Source organism: Poecilia formosa, unplaced genomic scaffold (genome assembly GCF_000485575.1).
Source record: "Poecilia formosa unplaced genomic scaffold, Poecilia_formosa-5.1.2 Scaffold18, whole genome shotgun sequence".
Classification (NCBI taxonomy): domain Eukaryota; kingdom Metazoa; phylum Chordata; class Actinopteri; order Cyprinodontiformes; family Poeciliidae; genus Poecilia; species Poecilia formosa.
Window position 1 is genome coordinate 1,727,688 of NW_006799957.1, and position 18,583 is coordinate 1,746,270.

Below are 18,583 nucleotides of genomic sequence, written 5' to 3' on the forward strand. Positions count from 1 at the left end.
TCTGCAGCCATTTCTGTTTCGGTTGGCATAATGTGGAGCTGAACTTACATATTATAACACATAAACCTATTTTTCCTCATCAGTTCACCATTAACGCCCACTGCATCTTGAAATAGGAACATTTTTTTAAACAATTGGGGCAGACCAATAGAGCAATTCTAATTCACTGCTGCTTTAACCGAATGCATTTAGTGAGATGAAGGACTTCTTCCATGGCTACATCTGCAAGTCGTATCCGATTAAATCAAGCCACCATAGCTCATAAGCTATGTAAGAACTGAACCATACATTCCCGTCACATGTTTCAAATGCAGCATGAAATAATAAGTTTGCAGAGTCCCCCGAGGCATCATCAAACTTCAAACTGTGTTAATAAAAGTGGGGAATCTATTCTGGGCCTCCCTCACGTCCGACCCAACTTCATTTTGACCTTTTATTACAGCGATCAGTGAGTAATTTCCCGACTGCGCCCTGGTGCTGCTGCAACGTGTGTTCAGAAATCATTAATTAATTAATCCAGTGAAAGCTGCTTGATTAAAGACAACAGAGCATTTTAACATTCTTTCTCATTTTCCTGGTTGTCTTTGTGACTTTCTTCCTGCCTAAAAAAAGGAAAAGAAGGCAAAATCTCTGGAGCTGAGCATGAACATCTCTACGAATTAGACAAGAATCTGCTTTTTACACATGATTTCAGGGATTGGAGTAGAGTTATAATTGTGGATTGTTTCCACGGTCTTAATCAAACAGGAATTGTGAAAGAAATAGTGAAATAATGGATGTAATTTTGTGAGACGTACCGAGACAGCAACTAAGGCGTCCTGTAGATGCTGCTGCTTTGGAGGCTTTGTTCTCTCTGAGTCGCACCAGATTAGATTGATTACTCCTGGCATGCACATTTTATTTGACTTCATTGTCCTCCCACTCTGTTGTTACTGCTTGTGTCAGAGATGTGGATATTCTGTGTGTGTGCACATGTACAGCTACGATTAGCTGTTCTCGGGAAGCGTGCATGACAAGTCGTAACAGTTATTGATTGGATATTTTCAGAGCAAATATTTTATGTTCATATGTGTGGGAAGCAGACGTACTACATGACATGTAGGCCATTTTAGCTCCAAGCTGTGGCTGAAAGAGGCTGTTTGCATGGATGTTTCCGATGATTTCATCCATGTGGTTGCGCCTGTGTGTGGATGAGATTATTTGCATGTTTCTCTCATGTTTGTGCACATGCAGGGAAGTAACGTGATGGAGGACCAAGATTTAAGAGACATGGGGATCACTGACCCAGGGCACAGAAAGAAAATCCTCCATGCAGCACGCGGCTTGCCCAAGGTACTTAACACCACATCCAGAAAAATAGACTCCAGTACTTCAACAGCAGATGTCAGTTAGCTAAAATGAAGTGAGATAAAGGTTTTTGTTGTGAATGGATGTAAATGTGATATTGCTCCCTTCAGGATTGGTTGGAAATTGTAATCTGTACATAACAGTAATCAGTTTTAGGCCAGCAACTAAGGCACAAATGAAGCTGAAATGCTCATGAATGGATTTGTTTTGCTTTATTAAAACATAATTCAAATGAGAATTGCAATATTAACATAAATATAGATTTATGTGCAGAATTCAGATTTCCACTGCTCTCATTTTTTATTTGTTAATTATAATCTTAAACTCACAAAATAATACAATTTTCTGGTGATCTACTTTAGGAGATTCTGTTTATTGGATGGAATGGTGGATGGGTTCACAAGTGGATGCAGTGATGATGGGGGAATGAATACTCTTTTTTTACTACATAAAATTATGAGCCATTTGTTATTGGTCAGATTTTTATTTATTTTTTCTGAACAATACATAAAAAGTCAATTGGTTTGCAAATTGCTGTGTGACTAGTTGAGAGGTCAGCAAAGAACCACGTTACCCCCCCACTACAAAATAAAACTCACTTAGAGCTGCAACAAGCCCAAAACAAACAAACAAAAAAAACAGTTTTCTAGATATGTACTACTTGAAATGTTGAAAGCTAACTAAATTTGCTTTTAATATTAGAAAACCATTTATTTTTATTTTTAGATTCTGGAACAAAACAAGTGCTTTTACAGAAGAAACAAAAACCTATTTTGTAGAATGAGATTATATTTTCTATAAATATGGAAAATGAAGAAAGATAGGTAGGATAGTTTGAAGTTTGCTACTTTCTAAAAACCTGTTTTAGATATTAAATGCAGTTTTTGCATAATGGCTAATGGAAAAACTCCTTAAATGACAATTTCTTGTTGCATCCATAATCAAAGTGTTTCTCTTTTGGATTTGTAAGAGCCACATTGAACTGGCCAAAGAGCCACATGTGTCTCTGGAACCCCAGGTTGCAGACCCCTGGACTAGTTGAAATTGTCTATAACTTCAGACTCTATGTTAGGATAACATGGCAGAACTCTGCATTGGCCAAGTAGAACTCAAAAAGTAAAATTGGATTTAGCACTGCTTCCTCTTTTACTCCTAATTTGACGTTAACATCACAGTACTTGCTCTCATATGCCTGTTTTCTGTCTGTAGGTGAAACCACTGGGTTGTGATGGCAGCACATCTTTAGCCTCTTGGTTGGACGGCCTTGGCCTGCATGAGTATCTCCCCAACTTTCTCTCCAATGGCTACCGAACCCTGGAGTGTGTGAAGAACTTGTGGGAGCTGGAAATTGTCAATGTAAGAGTTGTTTAAGTATTTAACTTTAAATGTTTAACATGTTACAGTGAGCTGGTATGAAATTTCACTTCTGTGGCAATGGAAACTATTTCTCACTGAAACATAAATGTCGTGGATCCTGTTTCTGGTTAAGAGGCACTTGATACTCGAGTGCAGAAGAATCAAAAAAGTGTTTCAGTAATAGAAAAAATTTCCATAAAACTACAGCTCAGATGCTTTATAAATCATAGAACAATTAGTAGATAAATAACAGATAATGTAAATTAAGTTGAAAAGAGGGTGAGGAATGACAGAAAAAGTCTAATTTGGTTTTGTCTTTAGGGAAATAGTGTGACATTTTATGGTAATCAGTGATTATAAAGGAGGACTAATTTATTATGGTCTTAAAACGGTTGATCCAACGGAGAGATACATGTGGCATTTTCAATCAAGTAGCTCTTAAAATTGTGCACATGTTGTAAGTACAGCTTTTTTTTTTTTTATGAATTCTCAAAAGCAGTATGAATTTGTTTGTAAATGTCACACATCATCTGTGACCTTTTATTAATTTGATCCTTGTTTATTGCTTGACTCAAGTCAAGTTTATTTGAATAGCACTTCTCAGCAACCAGGCAGTTTGAAGAGCTTTATATGACAAAAACATAACACAACTGACAAAAACTGAAAGATGATATTCCAGTTGCAGAATAAAAAGAAGTAATGAAAAGTTGTATTTCAGACCAGAATTAATCAGTGTTCTATTTATTATTAATCAAAGGCAAGTCTAAGCAAATGGCTTTTAGCCTTGTTTCAGCAGTTTTGCAGTTTTTTGGAAGTTTATTACAGATTAGCGCCTCATAATAACCATTGCTTAAATTTCTAATTTAATTTTGTTTGGTCTTGGACATTCTAACAAATATATATGCTTTGATCAAAACCTCTCTGTTGTTTAACTCTGACTTCATGTTCAGTGCTGGATCTAAACCTCCAACTCAGTCTCAGGTCTTTCTACTGGGCTATCCTACTTGTTGAGATAAAATTAACTACCACAGCATAATCCTGCCTACACCATTTTGCATGATGGACCTGATGTGTTCAGGGTGTCAGTTACCTGCCAAACAAAATGTCTCTTGGCTGCTTCTCTGATTAATGCTCTCCACGCACAGCCAGTCAGCTTAGGTTGATGACCAAGTTGTAAAGCACTCATTCTGTACTTGGATGATTTATTGATCAGTTCTCTAACTGTTCAAAACTTGATATTGTTTGATAAGGTGAAAAAGACAGTGTGCAAAAGATTAGGCGTTACAGATCCCAGTCTTATGGTTTATTTGAAATATTTTCATATTTTTGAATTTCATGGATGTTCACTATGCTTAATGGAATGGCTTTTTTCTGCTGGAAATATATTAGGCTTCAACCCCTTAGTAATCACCAGTGCGGTTTCTAACATTTAGATCACTAATTATGTGAAATGTTATTTATTTTGGCATATTGTATGTTAGCTAGTGCCATGTTTATTGAGGACAACCAGGCAAACAAAGAAGATGAACCATAGTGTCTGCTATGTGAGTGGATAATAGTGCAAAAGCTGAGAATGAATGTGCTTGAAGACATTATATTATGTTTGCAGCGTCTGGTGGCAGTAAACAAAAAGGCAGCGGTGGTAAAATTGCAGAAAGCGCTGCAGTAGCAGCAGCCAAGCTTGCTGCCAATGCAGTGTGAGAGGGACGGTGTCCAGCAGACTGCGATGAAGAAAGATGGGGGTCTGAGTGCGCGGCACATTACTCTCAGTGTGCAGAGCAGCAAGAACTCCCTGTGAGCATCTTGGCAGAACTCTCTTTGCCCATTACATTTTCTACATCCTCTTCAGCATTTTAGAGCGAATAGCATCGGGCTTCTTGATGATCTACGATGCAGGTCGCGTTTCCAAAATCATTTCAAGGTTCTTTTCGCAAGCGTTGTGTTCACTGGTTTTGCTGGAGCTTTTGTGGATAATAAAAACATAAGCAGAAATCAAATGCACAGACCGTTTGCTTCTTCTGCTTCTGAGTAATGGAACCGATCAGACAAAGAATTACATGAGCTTGTTCTGGAAGGTTTTGTACCAGGAACATAATTGCAAATGTAACATTAATCACTCAACATCCACCCTTTGAGGATGAGCATGAATGTTAATAGCCAATTATGCAAATATATAGTATTAAGGTGATGGGATTTTACTACATGAAATGAATATTTGCTTCATCCTGCAAAACATTTAGACATATGAGCAGATGTGGTTCTTGTAAATGGTTAAACAGAGATTGTACTAATGGACATGTTATTCTGTTGTACAATTTAAGGTATGGCATTCGGAAAATACAGCAGCACTGTCTCAATATTTCTGGATAATGTTCTGTAGGTCTGTAAGGTCCTCTCTGTTTTCGTAGCTCATCATCCAGAAATGGCTTGTGAATTTTAGAGCATCCCAAGAAGGACGCAGTGTTGTACTTTAGGCTCATGGCAAAACAGATTGAAGCTGAATTATTGACGAGAGTCACTTCTGTTTGCCAGCCAGTGAAGAGTACATAGCATCAAGACTGCCAGTTTAGATTTATCTCTCTTAGCTTTGTCTAGATAAATTGTTCTGTATGAGATATTCAGATGGCTGTAAAATGGAAATTCATAGAGTGATGCTGTTCCCTCCAGGTTATTAAGGTCGGGCCCTTAGGCCACAGGAAGAGGATTATTGCATCTCTAGCAGAGAGACCCTATGAAGAAGCTCCCTCTAAATCCCGTCGGCTGTCCCCAATTATGGTAAGACTGATTATGAAGTTTACATACTTAACACTTAATCTACCCTCTTCATTATGTTGGTGCTGCCTTGTGGGAATTAGCTTCCTACAAAAAGATGTTTGGCAGGGAAAATTGTGAATACATCAATGTTTACTCAGTAAATATATATTTCTAATGAAGTTGTTGACATGGTAATTATATCAGATGTTGGTAGCAACCCAAATAAAAAGAAATCAACACAGATAAGTCCACAAATGATGTGTTGTAAATCCCCTGAATATCCAGCTGAAATATGTTTAATACTAGTAGAGACGCATTGTTTTGTAATAACACATTCTGATTGGATCAACTATTTGCACGGTACAATTTTGGCCTTTTCTTCCACTCAGTCTGTCTTCAAAAATCATGAAGGTTCTGTGGGCATCATCTCGGACATTGAGGGTTTTTCCCCATAAATTTTCAGTTGGTTTTCATTCAGATGATGGAGCCATCTATACAGATTTATTTGCCTTCTTTAAAACTAAATGAGAGTTTGTCGACTGTGTTTGGAGGATTTTCCATGTTAAAAATACACTCTGGTTTCTTATTCAGATTTTTGTCCAGACTGTCCTGGACTAGACCAGCTGCTAGACTGGAACTGGTACAGAGGATGATTGCTTTCTAAATATTGTTAGATTTTAACTATTCGACTTTCTAGGCCTTTTTTGTGGTCAGCACTCATTCCTGGTGTCATCCCACCCCATTTAACACACATAATCAAATTAATTGTTTTATATGGATTACTTTGTTTGCTGCTGACATATGTTGTAAATTTCAAGTCAATAGTTCAATTAGAAATGTATGAAGTGTTTAGTAGAAGGTTTAGTTTCTTTAATTCATATAATTTTTGAAGGGCAGCCAAGATAATTAGCTAGTCTGAATGTAGCCAATTTAAGAGGACGTTTTATACCATCACAACTGTAAAAATGTCAAGCAATTAGAGAAAGCTACGGAAGTCAAATATTTTTTTAGAATTTCTTTAATCTGGGACAAAACATAAAACACTGTTACCTTTAGCAAAAAAGAGATTTTCTAAAGATACTCAAGCTAAAGGTGAATTTCCAGGCTTATTCTCTGGTCTGGCATTTTAAAAATCATGAGTCATTAAAACTACAAATAGAAACAACACTATTTAAATAAGCAAGAAAACAAAACATAAGAGAAAAGTGTATAAGCATAAAACTGGCACAAAACAATAACAGTAGAGAATAATAAAAAGAGAAGAAAATTGCTGCTCAGTATCGGCTGTGTGAGCAGCAGTGTTCACAGATTTGTCTCTGTTTAAGCCACTGTTTCACTTGGGAGCTCAAAGCTCTACAATCAGCCAACTTTGTTATTACTGGTGGCAAGCTAGTCTAAATATGGGATCCTTTGCATGAAAAACAAGAAAGTTAAAAAAAATGCTTTTCATCTTCTTTTAATAACTCTCCATGAGACTCTTGGTTATGTTGACTCTATTTTCTGTTGTTTCCCAGACAACTATAGACAGTAAAACTGAGTCATTGTTACAAAGTCCAAGACAAAAGGCAGGAGAGAAAAGGCAATAACTGTATGAGCCAGATTATAAAAAAAACAAGTGTTGATCAGAGCTAAAAAAAGCTTGTGGAAGACTGCACTGACGATGTTGGCTTGCATTAGCAGTTACATTGCACAGCACTGCAAGGGTTGTTGAAGAAAACAGACAACATAAAGAATGTTGTTTTCACTTTGATACTTGCCTAAAGTTATGATTCTCCTTTGATTCAAAAGCCTCTCAAGGCCGATATTATCAGTATTGCTTGTGAATCTCTTTCTGCCATGTTTTTTTCCTTCCACTCAACATTCTGATAATCTGCTTGTCTGAGAACAACTACCTTTTAAGCATTGCTTTTTTATGGCTTACTCTTTTTGTGTGTTCAATGATGGCCTGCTGGACAAACATCTGTTCTTCATTCTCCGCCATAATCATGTAGGCTATTAGATTTTTTTCTAAAATAAGAATCCAATTTTATTTTTAGCATTAAGACCAGTTTTCTAATATTCTGATATTTTGTTTTTCTTTTTAATATTCAAAATTAGCATAGCTAAATGCTTGACATTTACCACAATGTGTGCAACAAAGCTTTTTCTAACAGAGTTGCTGAAATATATTAACCTTTTGATGAAATTATTGAAAAGCACCTTTAATCATGATTTGCAGTTGTTTTTGGGATCAGGCAGGAGGAACTGAGACCTGACAGATTCACATTCATCTTCTGGCATTGTTTGGCTGAGAAAATAGCGACTATGTCGACAGCGATCTTCTGCATGAGTGACAGGGGTAAAACATTTAATATCCTAGCATTTTCTTAAACTGCTAGAAAGGTTTTTGAACTCGCTTCACATGGTGAAAATCTACTCTTCAGTGAGTATTTCCCAAGAAGCTATTAGATTAACTCCACCAGAATTCCTTCCTGATTCTCCAAAACATGACTAAACCAATGTTTTTCAACTGCCTGTAAGATATTTACACCCCATAACAGCTATACCAACCCTTGCTGAAAGACCAGTGACTTTTTGATCATTTAGACTGCAACACTTTCAGTGGATTCTTTAATAACGTGCAGAAATAGCCTTTCTGTAATTTAGTTGGTACAGTAGATATCCCTAATGTGCATAATTAGAAAGATAGTTCAATGCATGTGCTTTGTATAAACTGTAACAGTGTGTTTTCATTAGAAAACACACAGCATTTATGTTTATATATTTTGGATAAGTGGAGTACAAACCCCAATAGAGCAGAGCAATATGGACTTAAAGTTTTATTTTATGATACTATTCTGATGACATTAAAAGTGACGGTAAGAACTGCTTCTTTTTTAGCTAGCTGTCTGACTTCAAATGTGTGTCACAGCCCCACAGACCCAATATAAAATTAACCAGAATCATGTGGTAAACTGTTTTTATTTTGAATTTATTACAGAAAAAGATGTTTGAAATGTGGATGTGATTCAGTACCATTGAAATACAAAGGCTGATTTATTAGGCAGATTAAACTGAGCTAAATTAAACCAAGAGAGTAATGTATTGTCAAAAGCTTGGACAGAGACCAGGAAAACCAGTGCTGTCAAAACATTAATCTGCTTGGTGTGCCTGTGTGTGTTTCTGTGACAGTTCCATGACCTCCTATCCCAGACCACTTCGCCCCTCAGTCAGTTGGACCCCTACACCAGTCGCTCCATGGACATGCTCCTCCCCCTGACTGAGTCGGACCGGAGGCGAAGAGCAGTCGATCAAGACTGCAGCATTTCGCTGCGATCCTACAATGAGAGGCCGCGCTCTGTAGTGAGTTTCAACTTCGTTCACTTGGATCTCAGTTAAAGAAGCCACCCACTGCAGCTTATTATAAGAGAATTAATAGTTTAAAAAATGGAGGAGGATTCAGCATATTTGCTTTCTTCCCAGAGGCAGAACTGCTATGTTCATCCGCAGTTTAATATAGCGGTATAATTAGTGGGCAGATTTTAATTCCATGGAGCCTTGCTCTAAATAATGCATCTCTGTCCATTTATGCGCAATTATCAAATGAATTTTCTATAAAACATCTTAATGTGGTAAGTTCAAAATAAATTAAATGGTAGCATTTCAAATCCTACTGCTGTGTCCTATGGTTATAAAAACTGCAACTCATTGCATTTATTAATATTTTTCATGTTCAGCAGACTAAATTCAGTCAATTGTCCCTCAAGGCTTAAATAATTGGATGAATTTATTCAAGCACAGATAAAAAAAGCTGACACAAAGGTTTGCAAGATGTTGGTCCAAACCTTTGCAAAATTTATTATAAAAATGTAAAAGAAAAAAAAAAGACATTCATTTTCAGTTTGTTCTCTTGCATTTTGCACAGAATCATACATGTGTATGAAAATAACATCAGTGGATGGTAAAATATGGCTGCATTAAATAATAACCCAGCCCTGCAGCTGTTTTTCATCTCATGAAGCTCAGCCTCCCTTGGTGTCTTGGATTATTTTGCGTGAGAATGAGCTAAAAATATCTCTGTGATCAAATTTTAGCATTTGCTAAAGGTCAAACTGAGACACAAACAGTCAAGCTTGCACGCCTGGTCTCTGACTCAGTGAGGCAAAGAGAGAAAACGAATCCACAACATTCTGGAAATGAAGGACTATGTTGTACTGCCTGCTTTAAATGACATCTTAAATCAATACCTTTCTGATAGAACTTTGATATGTTATTATCCTAAGTATATTTTATTCTGACAAGTGATTTATGAAGGAGCTCAGCACATCCTGCACTGACCTGAAGGCTGAACATGCATGAATATTTATGAGCCTGCTCGGATATCAAGAAACGACTTACCAAAAAGTGCTGACCAGACAGACTTCAGATGCTTTTGCTTTAATATGCAGCAGTTAGAGGTCTTGTAACTCAGCAGTTCAACAGAGACACAAATTAGTATCCGGAGTCAAAACGTCTGCGAGTTTTCCTTGAATGTATTTTCCCAGAGTAGTGCAAAAATCCCAGCCTTACCTGTAGAAAGTGGGATGCAGGGCTGTGACTCTGCATCTCTGCATCTCTGCAGGACAGACACAGTGAACGACATAAAGAGTCTCGATTGAACCTCCGGCCGCCGAGCCACTCTGCCACGTACGCCACCGTGTCCGCCTGGCATCACCAGCCTGAGAAGCTCATCCTGGACTCCTGCAGGTACGAGGCAACAGTAAGTATCCTTTTCTGACTTCAGCACACAGGTGAAAACATTTCATCTGTTTTAGTTTCATAAAAATATATATTTTTTTCTTCTCTTTATTTGCTTTTGATTGTCATGAGCAATGAGGATACTGAATTCTGAACTGTGTTTTGATTTATCTCTCCCTTCAGTATTTAGGATCATTGATAATCAGGGATTTACGAGGGATTGAGTCCACACAAGATGCCTGTGCTAAAATTAGGGTGAGTTGAAGAATTTTGCTTTTCTTCCCACTCCAACCTAAAAAGAACAACTACATGTTTTTGTTCTGGAGTTCACAAACATTTATCATGAGAATTTGAAGCTTATAATGAATAATTTAATATTTTTATTACAAACTTGTGTCAACATTGCTCAAAGATTTATGTGTGTCCCTTAGAAGGTTTGCATTTTGGAATAATTCTAGTTGAATATTCAGCATTCTTTGGCCAAACTGGCAGGATATTTTCAAATCAGTTGGTTTCCTGGGACAAAAAAATCTTTAAGCTTATTCCATAATTTCTTCCATCAGATAGAGGCCTTTGGAAAACCATTCCTGAAACATCATGTCAGCTTGCTTTATCCCTTCAAAACACATTTTTGATATTGTCTTGTGTTTAAGTTTATACCATATAGTTGTAAGTTGGTGCAAGTTAGTGAAACTCACAACCTCCACTATGTTTCACAGCTGGCACAGTGTTCTTATGTTTGAAAACTTCACCCTGATCCAAACCTTGCTCTTGTCGTTTCCATTCAATTGTGGTGCAAATTGTGAGCAATTTTATTTGAAAAAGATGCAAAAAAGGAAATGCAATTTAGACATGTTTTCATCTTCTGGTTTGAAGAGAATCAACCAGGGCAAGCAAAGTGTAATTTCATTGGTTGTTGACGTAACTCATGACTATTAAAAAAAACAATATGTAGAAATTTGTCTGAATGTCATGCCTCTAGTGAGCCCTGGAGGTTTAAATTTTAGACCAGATGCTTGTTTCTTAATCGGCACCCTCTTAGGTCTATAGCAGCATAAAACTGGTCTTCCAACAATTTCTTGAATACAAATTTGACCTCATAAAAGACAGGGTCTTTTGAACAAAAATGTAAAAGGTGTTCCAAAAAAAGGCCAAACTTAAAAGTTAGGACAAAAAACCTTGTCCTAACCTTTACTACTTTTGCTACTTTGATAAAACATTAATGCCAAAGTTTAGAAAGACTTATCTGCAATGGGATTAGGTCGAGTGGAAGACCAATGAGTGTTTTGTATTTTAACATGAACCAATGAATTTGTGGCTGGTGTGTAATGATTGCCAGTTCAGAGAAGACTTTGGAGTGCAGCGGTGAATTTTGGACGGATCATTTGTTACAAATTGGATGGCAGAGCTGGAGAGGACACCAGGCATTTTGGAGTGAGCTCTTACATACCCTTCTGTAAATTACATCATCATATCAAACAAGGAAATGATGGTCATTTAAAAAAAAATATTAGTTTAGTAGAGGATGTGAAGGAGAAGAGCTGACTTTTAATTTAACCTTAGACTCATTTGTCAATGCAGTTTGAAAAGGACAGAGTGTTGTCTGGCCAGATTCCCAAATATTTATACTGAGTAACCTGAGCAGAGGTGTCCTTTGAAGGGCCGAGGTACTCGGGGTTTTCAAAGGCACAAAGTCCTTCTTATCAAACCACATGACTTGGTGGCATGGTGATACAGTTGGTAGGATTGTTGCCTCGTTGCTAGAAGGTCCTTGAGGTCAGTGCTTTGCGATGCATTGACCTCAAGACTGTTAAAAATATGCAGACTATAAGTTTAAAAGTTTGTGTCAGGAAACCAACCAATTTAAATCAATTTCACCCATTCTAACACCAACAGGGGTTAAATAATAACCCAGAATGATGTTACAAAAACTGGGTGTTTAAAGTGCAACTTACTGACAGATTTCACAAATATTAGTGGTGGTGTTTACATATGTTTGAGTTCCATAACCTGCAACATCTTGGAAAGCTCCAGATTAACATGGCATTCATCCCCATAATGAGTGTATGTATACTTCTGACCAAAACCATGAATCATTAAATCCGAGGACATGAAGAATAATCATCAGTTTCTTTTTTTGAAACATGACAATTATGTGAATCTTGTTCATTTCAGAAATCAAAGGATTCCAAAAAGGGCCCAGTTGTCATACTGTCCATCACCTACAGAGGTGTCAAGTTCATTGATGCTGCCACTAAGGTAAAGTGATATTAGCATCTGTGCTACTTAAACATTTCAACACAAAAATTGCTGTCAAATTGATGGAGATTGATTCTTTTCACATTTCACCTCATGTCTGTCTCCAACAGACGATAGTTGCAGAGCATGAAATCAGAAACATCTCGTGTGCCGCCCAGGACCCGGATGACCTCTGTACCTTTGCTTACATCACCAAGGACTCTAAGAGTGGCCACCACTTCTGTCACGTCTTCAGTACTGTGGAAGTTGTAAGTATTCAAACCAGTTTTAAACTGTGGGAAGTACAAACAAACATGTGCACCTGTTTGTCATTTTATCAGGAGTTATAATAATCACTGCTTCTTTGCGTGTCATCAGCTACCTGCAGTTAAATTTGAATGCAAACATCCTGTTGGCATTTTTTTTATCTCTGTCATCTCATCAAATAGCTTGATTTGGTTTCTACTGTTAGATTGAATCACTTTTCACATGAAGTTTTGCTCATTGTCTCAGTAACTGTGAAAAGGTCAACAACAATCACTGCATTTTCTTTTTGTATGAAGTGGGGTAATTATCAGTCATCAGTGTCAGCAGTCTGTGAGTTCTCTGTTTTTTTTTAAGCAGGAAGAAATTCTCCTGAATCTGTTTCCTTTTAGTTGTTCAAAACATTTTAATATGTAACGATACATTGTGCTATATGTAACCGTTCAGGGCTAACGATTCGTCTATGAATATTGCATGTGCTCATCATTTTGTAATAATTACGATTTGTAAAACAGAATCATGTTTGGTCATAGATATATTGAAAAGAAGGCACATACTGCCTTTATGCATAACAAAGCTTTAGTTGTACACAAAGTTTTATGCATCTAAGTATTATTTCCACTTGAAGTTCTACATATTTTGGAATGCCACAAACATCAACATATTTTCCTGGGATTTTAATCACAGGTCAGCATAAAGTAGGAAGTGGGAGGGAAAAAAAATCTAAATTCTTTTACAAATAAAAATCAAAAACATTATGATGTGCTTTTGTATTCAGATTCCATTTCTCTGATAGCCTTAAATAAAGTTCAATTCAACTGATTGCCAACAGACTTTGGGGAAATTACAGGGAGGACATGCAGGTGGTTTCACCTCATGCAGTTAATGGGAAGATGGATGGAGTGAGATACACCAAACTCCTTTCAGCTGTAATTGTTCAGCGTGGTTCTGCAAAGCTTTGAGTTATGGAGGCTGCATAAAAATGCATAGAGCTTTTTTGAGAGCATACATGTCAGTTCATGTTTTAACTTTTTCTTTGTTTTTTTCTGATTTAGATCCAAACATATGAGATCATCTTAACACTGGGACAGGCATTTGAGGTGGCTTATCAGATGGCAGTTCAGTCCAGGGCGAGACACTATGTGCCTCCAACATCTCTGGGCTCAGAGTTCATAGAAACCAAAACCAGCCGCCCAGTGTCTCAGTCGTGGAACAGCACGAGAAGATCAGCGGTGAGTATCAAGAAACGAGGAAAAAATGTTTTTTTTATTAGGCTTTTCTTGTTATCTGAAGTTGTTCAATGTTTATAAGGTGAAGGAACTGGTAGAAATATGCAGCTGTGGACTCATAATTCAGAAAATATACACAGACCTCATGACCGAGTTCTCTCCCTCCGCTCCACTCAATTCCCAATACGCCACCTACAAAGGAAGATTTGCTGTGTGTGGGGGAAAAAAGTGATGAGTCATTACTTTTCCACCAGCTTCCACTCACATACCCCACAGCACTGAGAGTCCATCGCGATCAGTGGAGATTTTCAATTGGTGCATATGCGGGAAAAAAAAAAAAAAGTGATGAATGAAAGCTTTATTTGTTGCTCACAGGCAGATGAATGATACGCTGTGGGTCAATTCTAAAAGCTCAGCCCCCCCGGTGGGAGGACACGCCCGCATGTTCTCACCTATGATTGAGTGGGCTGCGTAATGTTCACGCAGGCCCCCCACGGGGACGCATTGACATATTGACCTTTCTGGCAGCGTATAATAGGCGTTCAGCAATCACTGTCACCCGAGAGTGTGTGTATGCTGCAGGACCAACTGCTTATGCAGAAACACAAATCATTTTGTTTTACCACCTGCCTCTTGCCATAAAATATGGAGTATGCACACATCTGCATAATGAGCCTGGCTCAGTGTTTAGGTTTTAGATGAGTTGGGGACTGATTTTTGTCATCTGTGATTAGTTTTAATGCTTCATGCTGCTGCAAAATGTTGTTGGTTTAAACAGATTTTATATATCATCCCCAAAGTGTTGTTAACTGTCTCCTAAGCCCCATCCCACAATGTTACAGGTGTTACAACATTAATGGCTTCGAGTGTCAGGAAACCAGCAGAGTTTAGCAGCTTAACAAGGATCTGTGCATCTCTGTTAGGGCTGCAACTAATGATTATTTTATAAATGGGTTAATCGATTAATCAGATAAAAATATTCATTTAAGCCTTCTTTACTATAAGAAATATATTAAAAGATGCAATTAAAACCGAAAATTCCTTTTGTAAATAAATGCAATAACATAGCATTCCTGTAGTGTATGCTTGATGAGTTGTAGATTAATTTATTAATTCTTGCATTAACTGATTATTAATTGGATAGCAAAACGTTCTTAATTGGAATTTTCTGTTTACAGAAACAAATTTTTTAAATTTCGCTTGAATCAAGTGAAATTAAAACTATACATCTTGAGGAGTTCTTGTCAGACAAGGGATTTTTTAACTTAAATGAAGATGTATATATTTATGGTACAGCTTTGACTAATTGCTGCTCTGAGCTCTGATGTCCGTATACTCCAGTTAACAATTAATCAATTACTAAATTAGTTGAAGATTATTTCAGTAACTGATTATGATTCATATGATTAATTGCTTCAGCCCTAATCTCTGTAACCTAGAGAATCAATGAAAAGATAATTTATTTCAGGAATAAATAAACATATAAAAATAAAAATAAACTTGCATGGATCAATAAAAAATATGTGATAAATGTCAAATCTTTAGTTCTGTTCATTTTGATCATTTTGGCTTGTAGTTAATGAAAATTTAAAATTCAAGTTCTCAGAAAATTAGAATATTACGTTTAAAAACTAGGCCAACCTAAAAAAGGGGGTTAATATAGAATGCCCACCTATTCCAGCTGTCGTGTCTAGTGAACAGAATAAATTCTTGGTCACAGCTCATTTTACTACTTACGGTGTTGAGGAAGCCCAGGTTGGGTTAATAGTGACCTTCAGCCGTTTTGCATTGTTGAGCCTGTTGTCTCTCATCTTCTCCCTCATCCAGCATCCAGTCTGTGCAGATGATTTTTTTTTACCCATGGATTTTCCAATCATGTTGGTGTTTTGGTAGTGTGGGCAGGCGCCAAGAACTGCTGGAAAGTAAAATCAGTATCTCATCAAGCTTGTTAGAAAAGGGAGGCATGAACTGCTCTTAAGTTTCCTGGTAGGTGGCTGTGCTGACTTTGAAACTGACAAAACACAGCAGATCAACACCAAATGAAATGGCTCACCAAATCATCACTTTAATCATCACCAAAATATTAAACTGCACCCAGAGCTTCTTAGATTTTTTTGTCGTTGGACCATAGGAACTTGATTTCAAAATGAAATACAACATGTAGTTTCATCTAAAAAATAAGACTGAGAAACAATTTAGTCAATTTCTCAATTTCTTAGTTTCTTAGCTTAGGTAAGACTCTTCTTGTCTCCAGTTTAATAGTGGCTTACTGCAAGGAATATTGTAGCCAATGCCCTGGACATATCTGTGATCAAGAAGCATTGACTCAGTGTTATGCTTCAAATCCTTTTGAGGCTGTGGTTTTCCTTGTTAGTTGTGCACCTTTGTCTGCAATACTTTTTCCTTCCTCCAAACTCTCCATTAATATGACTGGAAGCTGCACTCTGAACAGCCAACTTATTCAGAAATTGCTTTTCGTGGCTCCTCCTTGTGCATCATGCAAATGTTGATGAGCAGGTTCTCCCCATGATTGTGTGGGCTGCCATGATGAGCTAACATAAACTTTCTGTCTGGGAAACTGATTTTGAGTTTTCATAAGCTGGAACCCAAAATCAACAGAAATAAACACTATTTATTTAATGAATTAATATTCAAATTGTATGACCTTTAAACTGAACTACTGACATAAATTAAGTTTTTGAGGATAATCAAAAATGCATCCAAAGTTACTTAAATACCCCCCACCCTCAGTGCTGTGAAAATGTCTTCTTTAATTGCCATGAACTGTTTTAAAATGTAAAAGATGTCCTAAGTATATTCTTGACAGCTACATGCGTGGCTTTATAAAAAAAAAGACTAAGCCTAAAGCAAACAGTCAGCCCCCGCAGAAGCAGCTGATCCACGTGGCGAACCCACATCTAATTCCAGCATTTCAAAAATGATATGGAAGAATCTGACACCCCACTCTTGCTCTTTGTTTTAAAGTAATTAGGAAAGGCTTTTATGGTAATGGGTAATTAGTGAGTGTCTGCCAGATTCAATGCTTGTTCAAGTTACTCTGACAGATGCGTAAATGCAGAAAAGATGCAAAAGACAAAAAAGAAAAAAAAAATCGGTGGCTAAAATTCACAGAGATGCGAAAATAAAAATGCAAAGATGGGGATGGACAAATGCCAAAGAATAAATAAAATGGGCTTAGCAACAATTTTGCCAAACAGCATAATGCTGTAGATGTCAAACAACCACAAATCATATCTGTACAGTAAATGTGGGGTTATTTATTTATTTTTTTTGGCTTATGGTCGTCACACACCTCCGTGGGATGCGTAAAGGATTTTTCACACGGCTCGGCTCACTGTTTCATAATCCGTCCGTGTGTGTCAGGCATGCAAAAAGAGCTGCTGCTTATGACGAAACAAATGAACCTGATGTTTAATTAATCACACTCTGCTCCACCCTCACGACTGCAACGCGTGCACGCCACGTCAGCATGTGTAGAAATCCAAAGCTCCGCCGTCCTCGGCTGCTGCTGCCGCTGCTAAATGGGATTGGGACGGTTGTTATTCAGAGCCAAAATTCCCCCACATGAAAACAGATTTTTCTAATGATAATTCCTGTGCTGCTGCTGGATTTCTCCACTGTCCATTTAATGCTCTGTCCCTCCTCTCCTGCCTTCTTTTTTTATAACATGTCTTTGTTCTTGTCTTCTCGATCCTCCTGCTTCCCAGGGCGCCCCTCTGCTCGAATGCCGCTGCTGTCACTGTCACACGTGTACTACCCACCGTCCTTCCTTCCTCCCGTTGCACTCTGTTAGCCCTGGAATCCAGGTCCTTCTCTTTCCTTTTTTCAGCCCTCAGTCACCATACATCTGCTTACACACCTGAACCTCCCTTATATCTATTTTTGTTATTATCTTTATTATTATTATTATTATTTTGGGGATGCTGCAATGCACTTTGACTCTTTGTTTTGTGGTTCTTAATATTTTGAATCTCATAAAACCTTCTCATCCCTTTACTTTCCCCATCTCTCATCTCCATCTCACATGTAACAGTTTGAAAATGAAATTAGCGGAGGCTTTGTGGGAAAAGGTGAAACGGTCACGTGATTCTAGTGGCTATTGAGGGTTAAATCCATCGCAACAATATCGCCTTTGGTTGTCTCAGATGGATGGTTGCAAAATGCTTACCTTAAGTTATACTTTTAGCTATTTTGAAGTAATTCTGTCAGAATAAAGGATGAAGGAATGTGCATCTTGAATGAGCTGCTTCTTAACTACTAATCAGATGCTCTTTAGCTTCCAGAGAGTCATATGTCTGGGTTTGCTGCTGCTGCGTACAGAAGCTGAGAGTATTTTCTGTCAGATATCATCCATTCTTTGTGGATTGAGCCCTCAGTGTCTGTGATTATAACCTGATCACTGGACTAACTGTACCTCTAATCCACATGCACGTGTGTGAGCTGAGGACTTGTCAGTGTGGCGCAAATGGCCTCCACTGCCACACGTCTCACACCTCCTCTCGTCCCTCCTCCCTCCCCACACCCCTCCGGCAGATCGACCCCCTGGAGATGGATGCCGACATGCAGTCGCTGGGCAGCACCACCTGGCTCTGCGACCAGCGGGACTCCAACAGGCGTCCCGTCAGCACCAAGTACGAGACCACCATATTCTGAGGCCG

The 18,583-nt window shown here is 37.8% G+C and overlaps 1 protein-coding gene across 6 annotated transcripts in view; it reads left to right on the top strand.

Annotated features, from left to right (window-relative positions):
- Positions 1–18,583, top strand: part of anks1ab (ankyrin repeat and sterile alpha motif domain containing 1Ab) — a 60,771-nt gene that overhangs the window by 35,786 nt on the left and 6,402 nt on the right. For 4 of the 6 annotated variants that reach the window (XM_007546947.2, XM_016668904.1, XM_016668903.1 and 1 more), the window contains 11 exons: positions 1,234–1,332; positions 2,557–2,703; positions 5,371–5,478; positions 8,629–8,799; positions 10,058–10,195; positions 10,357–10,428; positions 12,349–12,432; positions 12,543–12,680; positions 13,731–13,907; positions 17,633–17,731; positions 18,459–18,556. In XM_007546947.2, the coding sequence (XP_007547009.1) occupies positions 1,234–1,332; positions 2,557–2,703; positions 5,371–5,478; positions 8,629–8,799; positions 10,058–10,195; positions 10,357–10,428; positions 12,349–12,432; positions 12,543–12,680; positions 13,731–13,907; positions 17,633–17,731; positions 18,459–18,556 (1,331 nt within the window). The remainder of the gene's footprint in view (positions 1–1,233; positions 1,333–2,556; positions 2,704–5,370; positions 5,479–8,628; positions 8,800–10,057; positions 10,196–10,356; positions 10,429–12,348; positions 12,433–12,542; positions 12,681–13,730; positions 13,908–17,632; positions 17,732–18,458; positions 18,557–18,583) is intronic. The other 2 variants (XM_007546948.2, XM_007546949.2) reach the window with 2 other exon arrangements.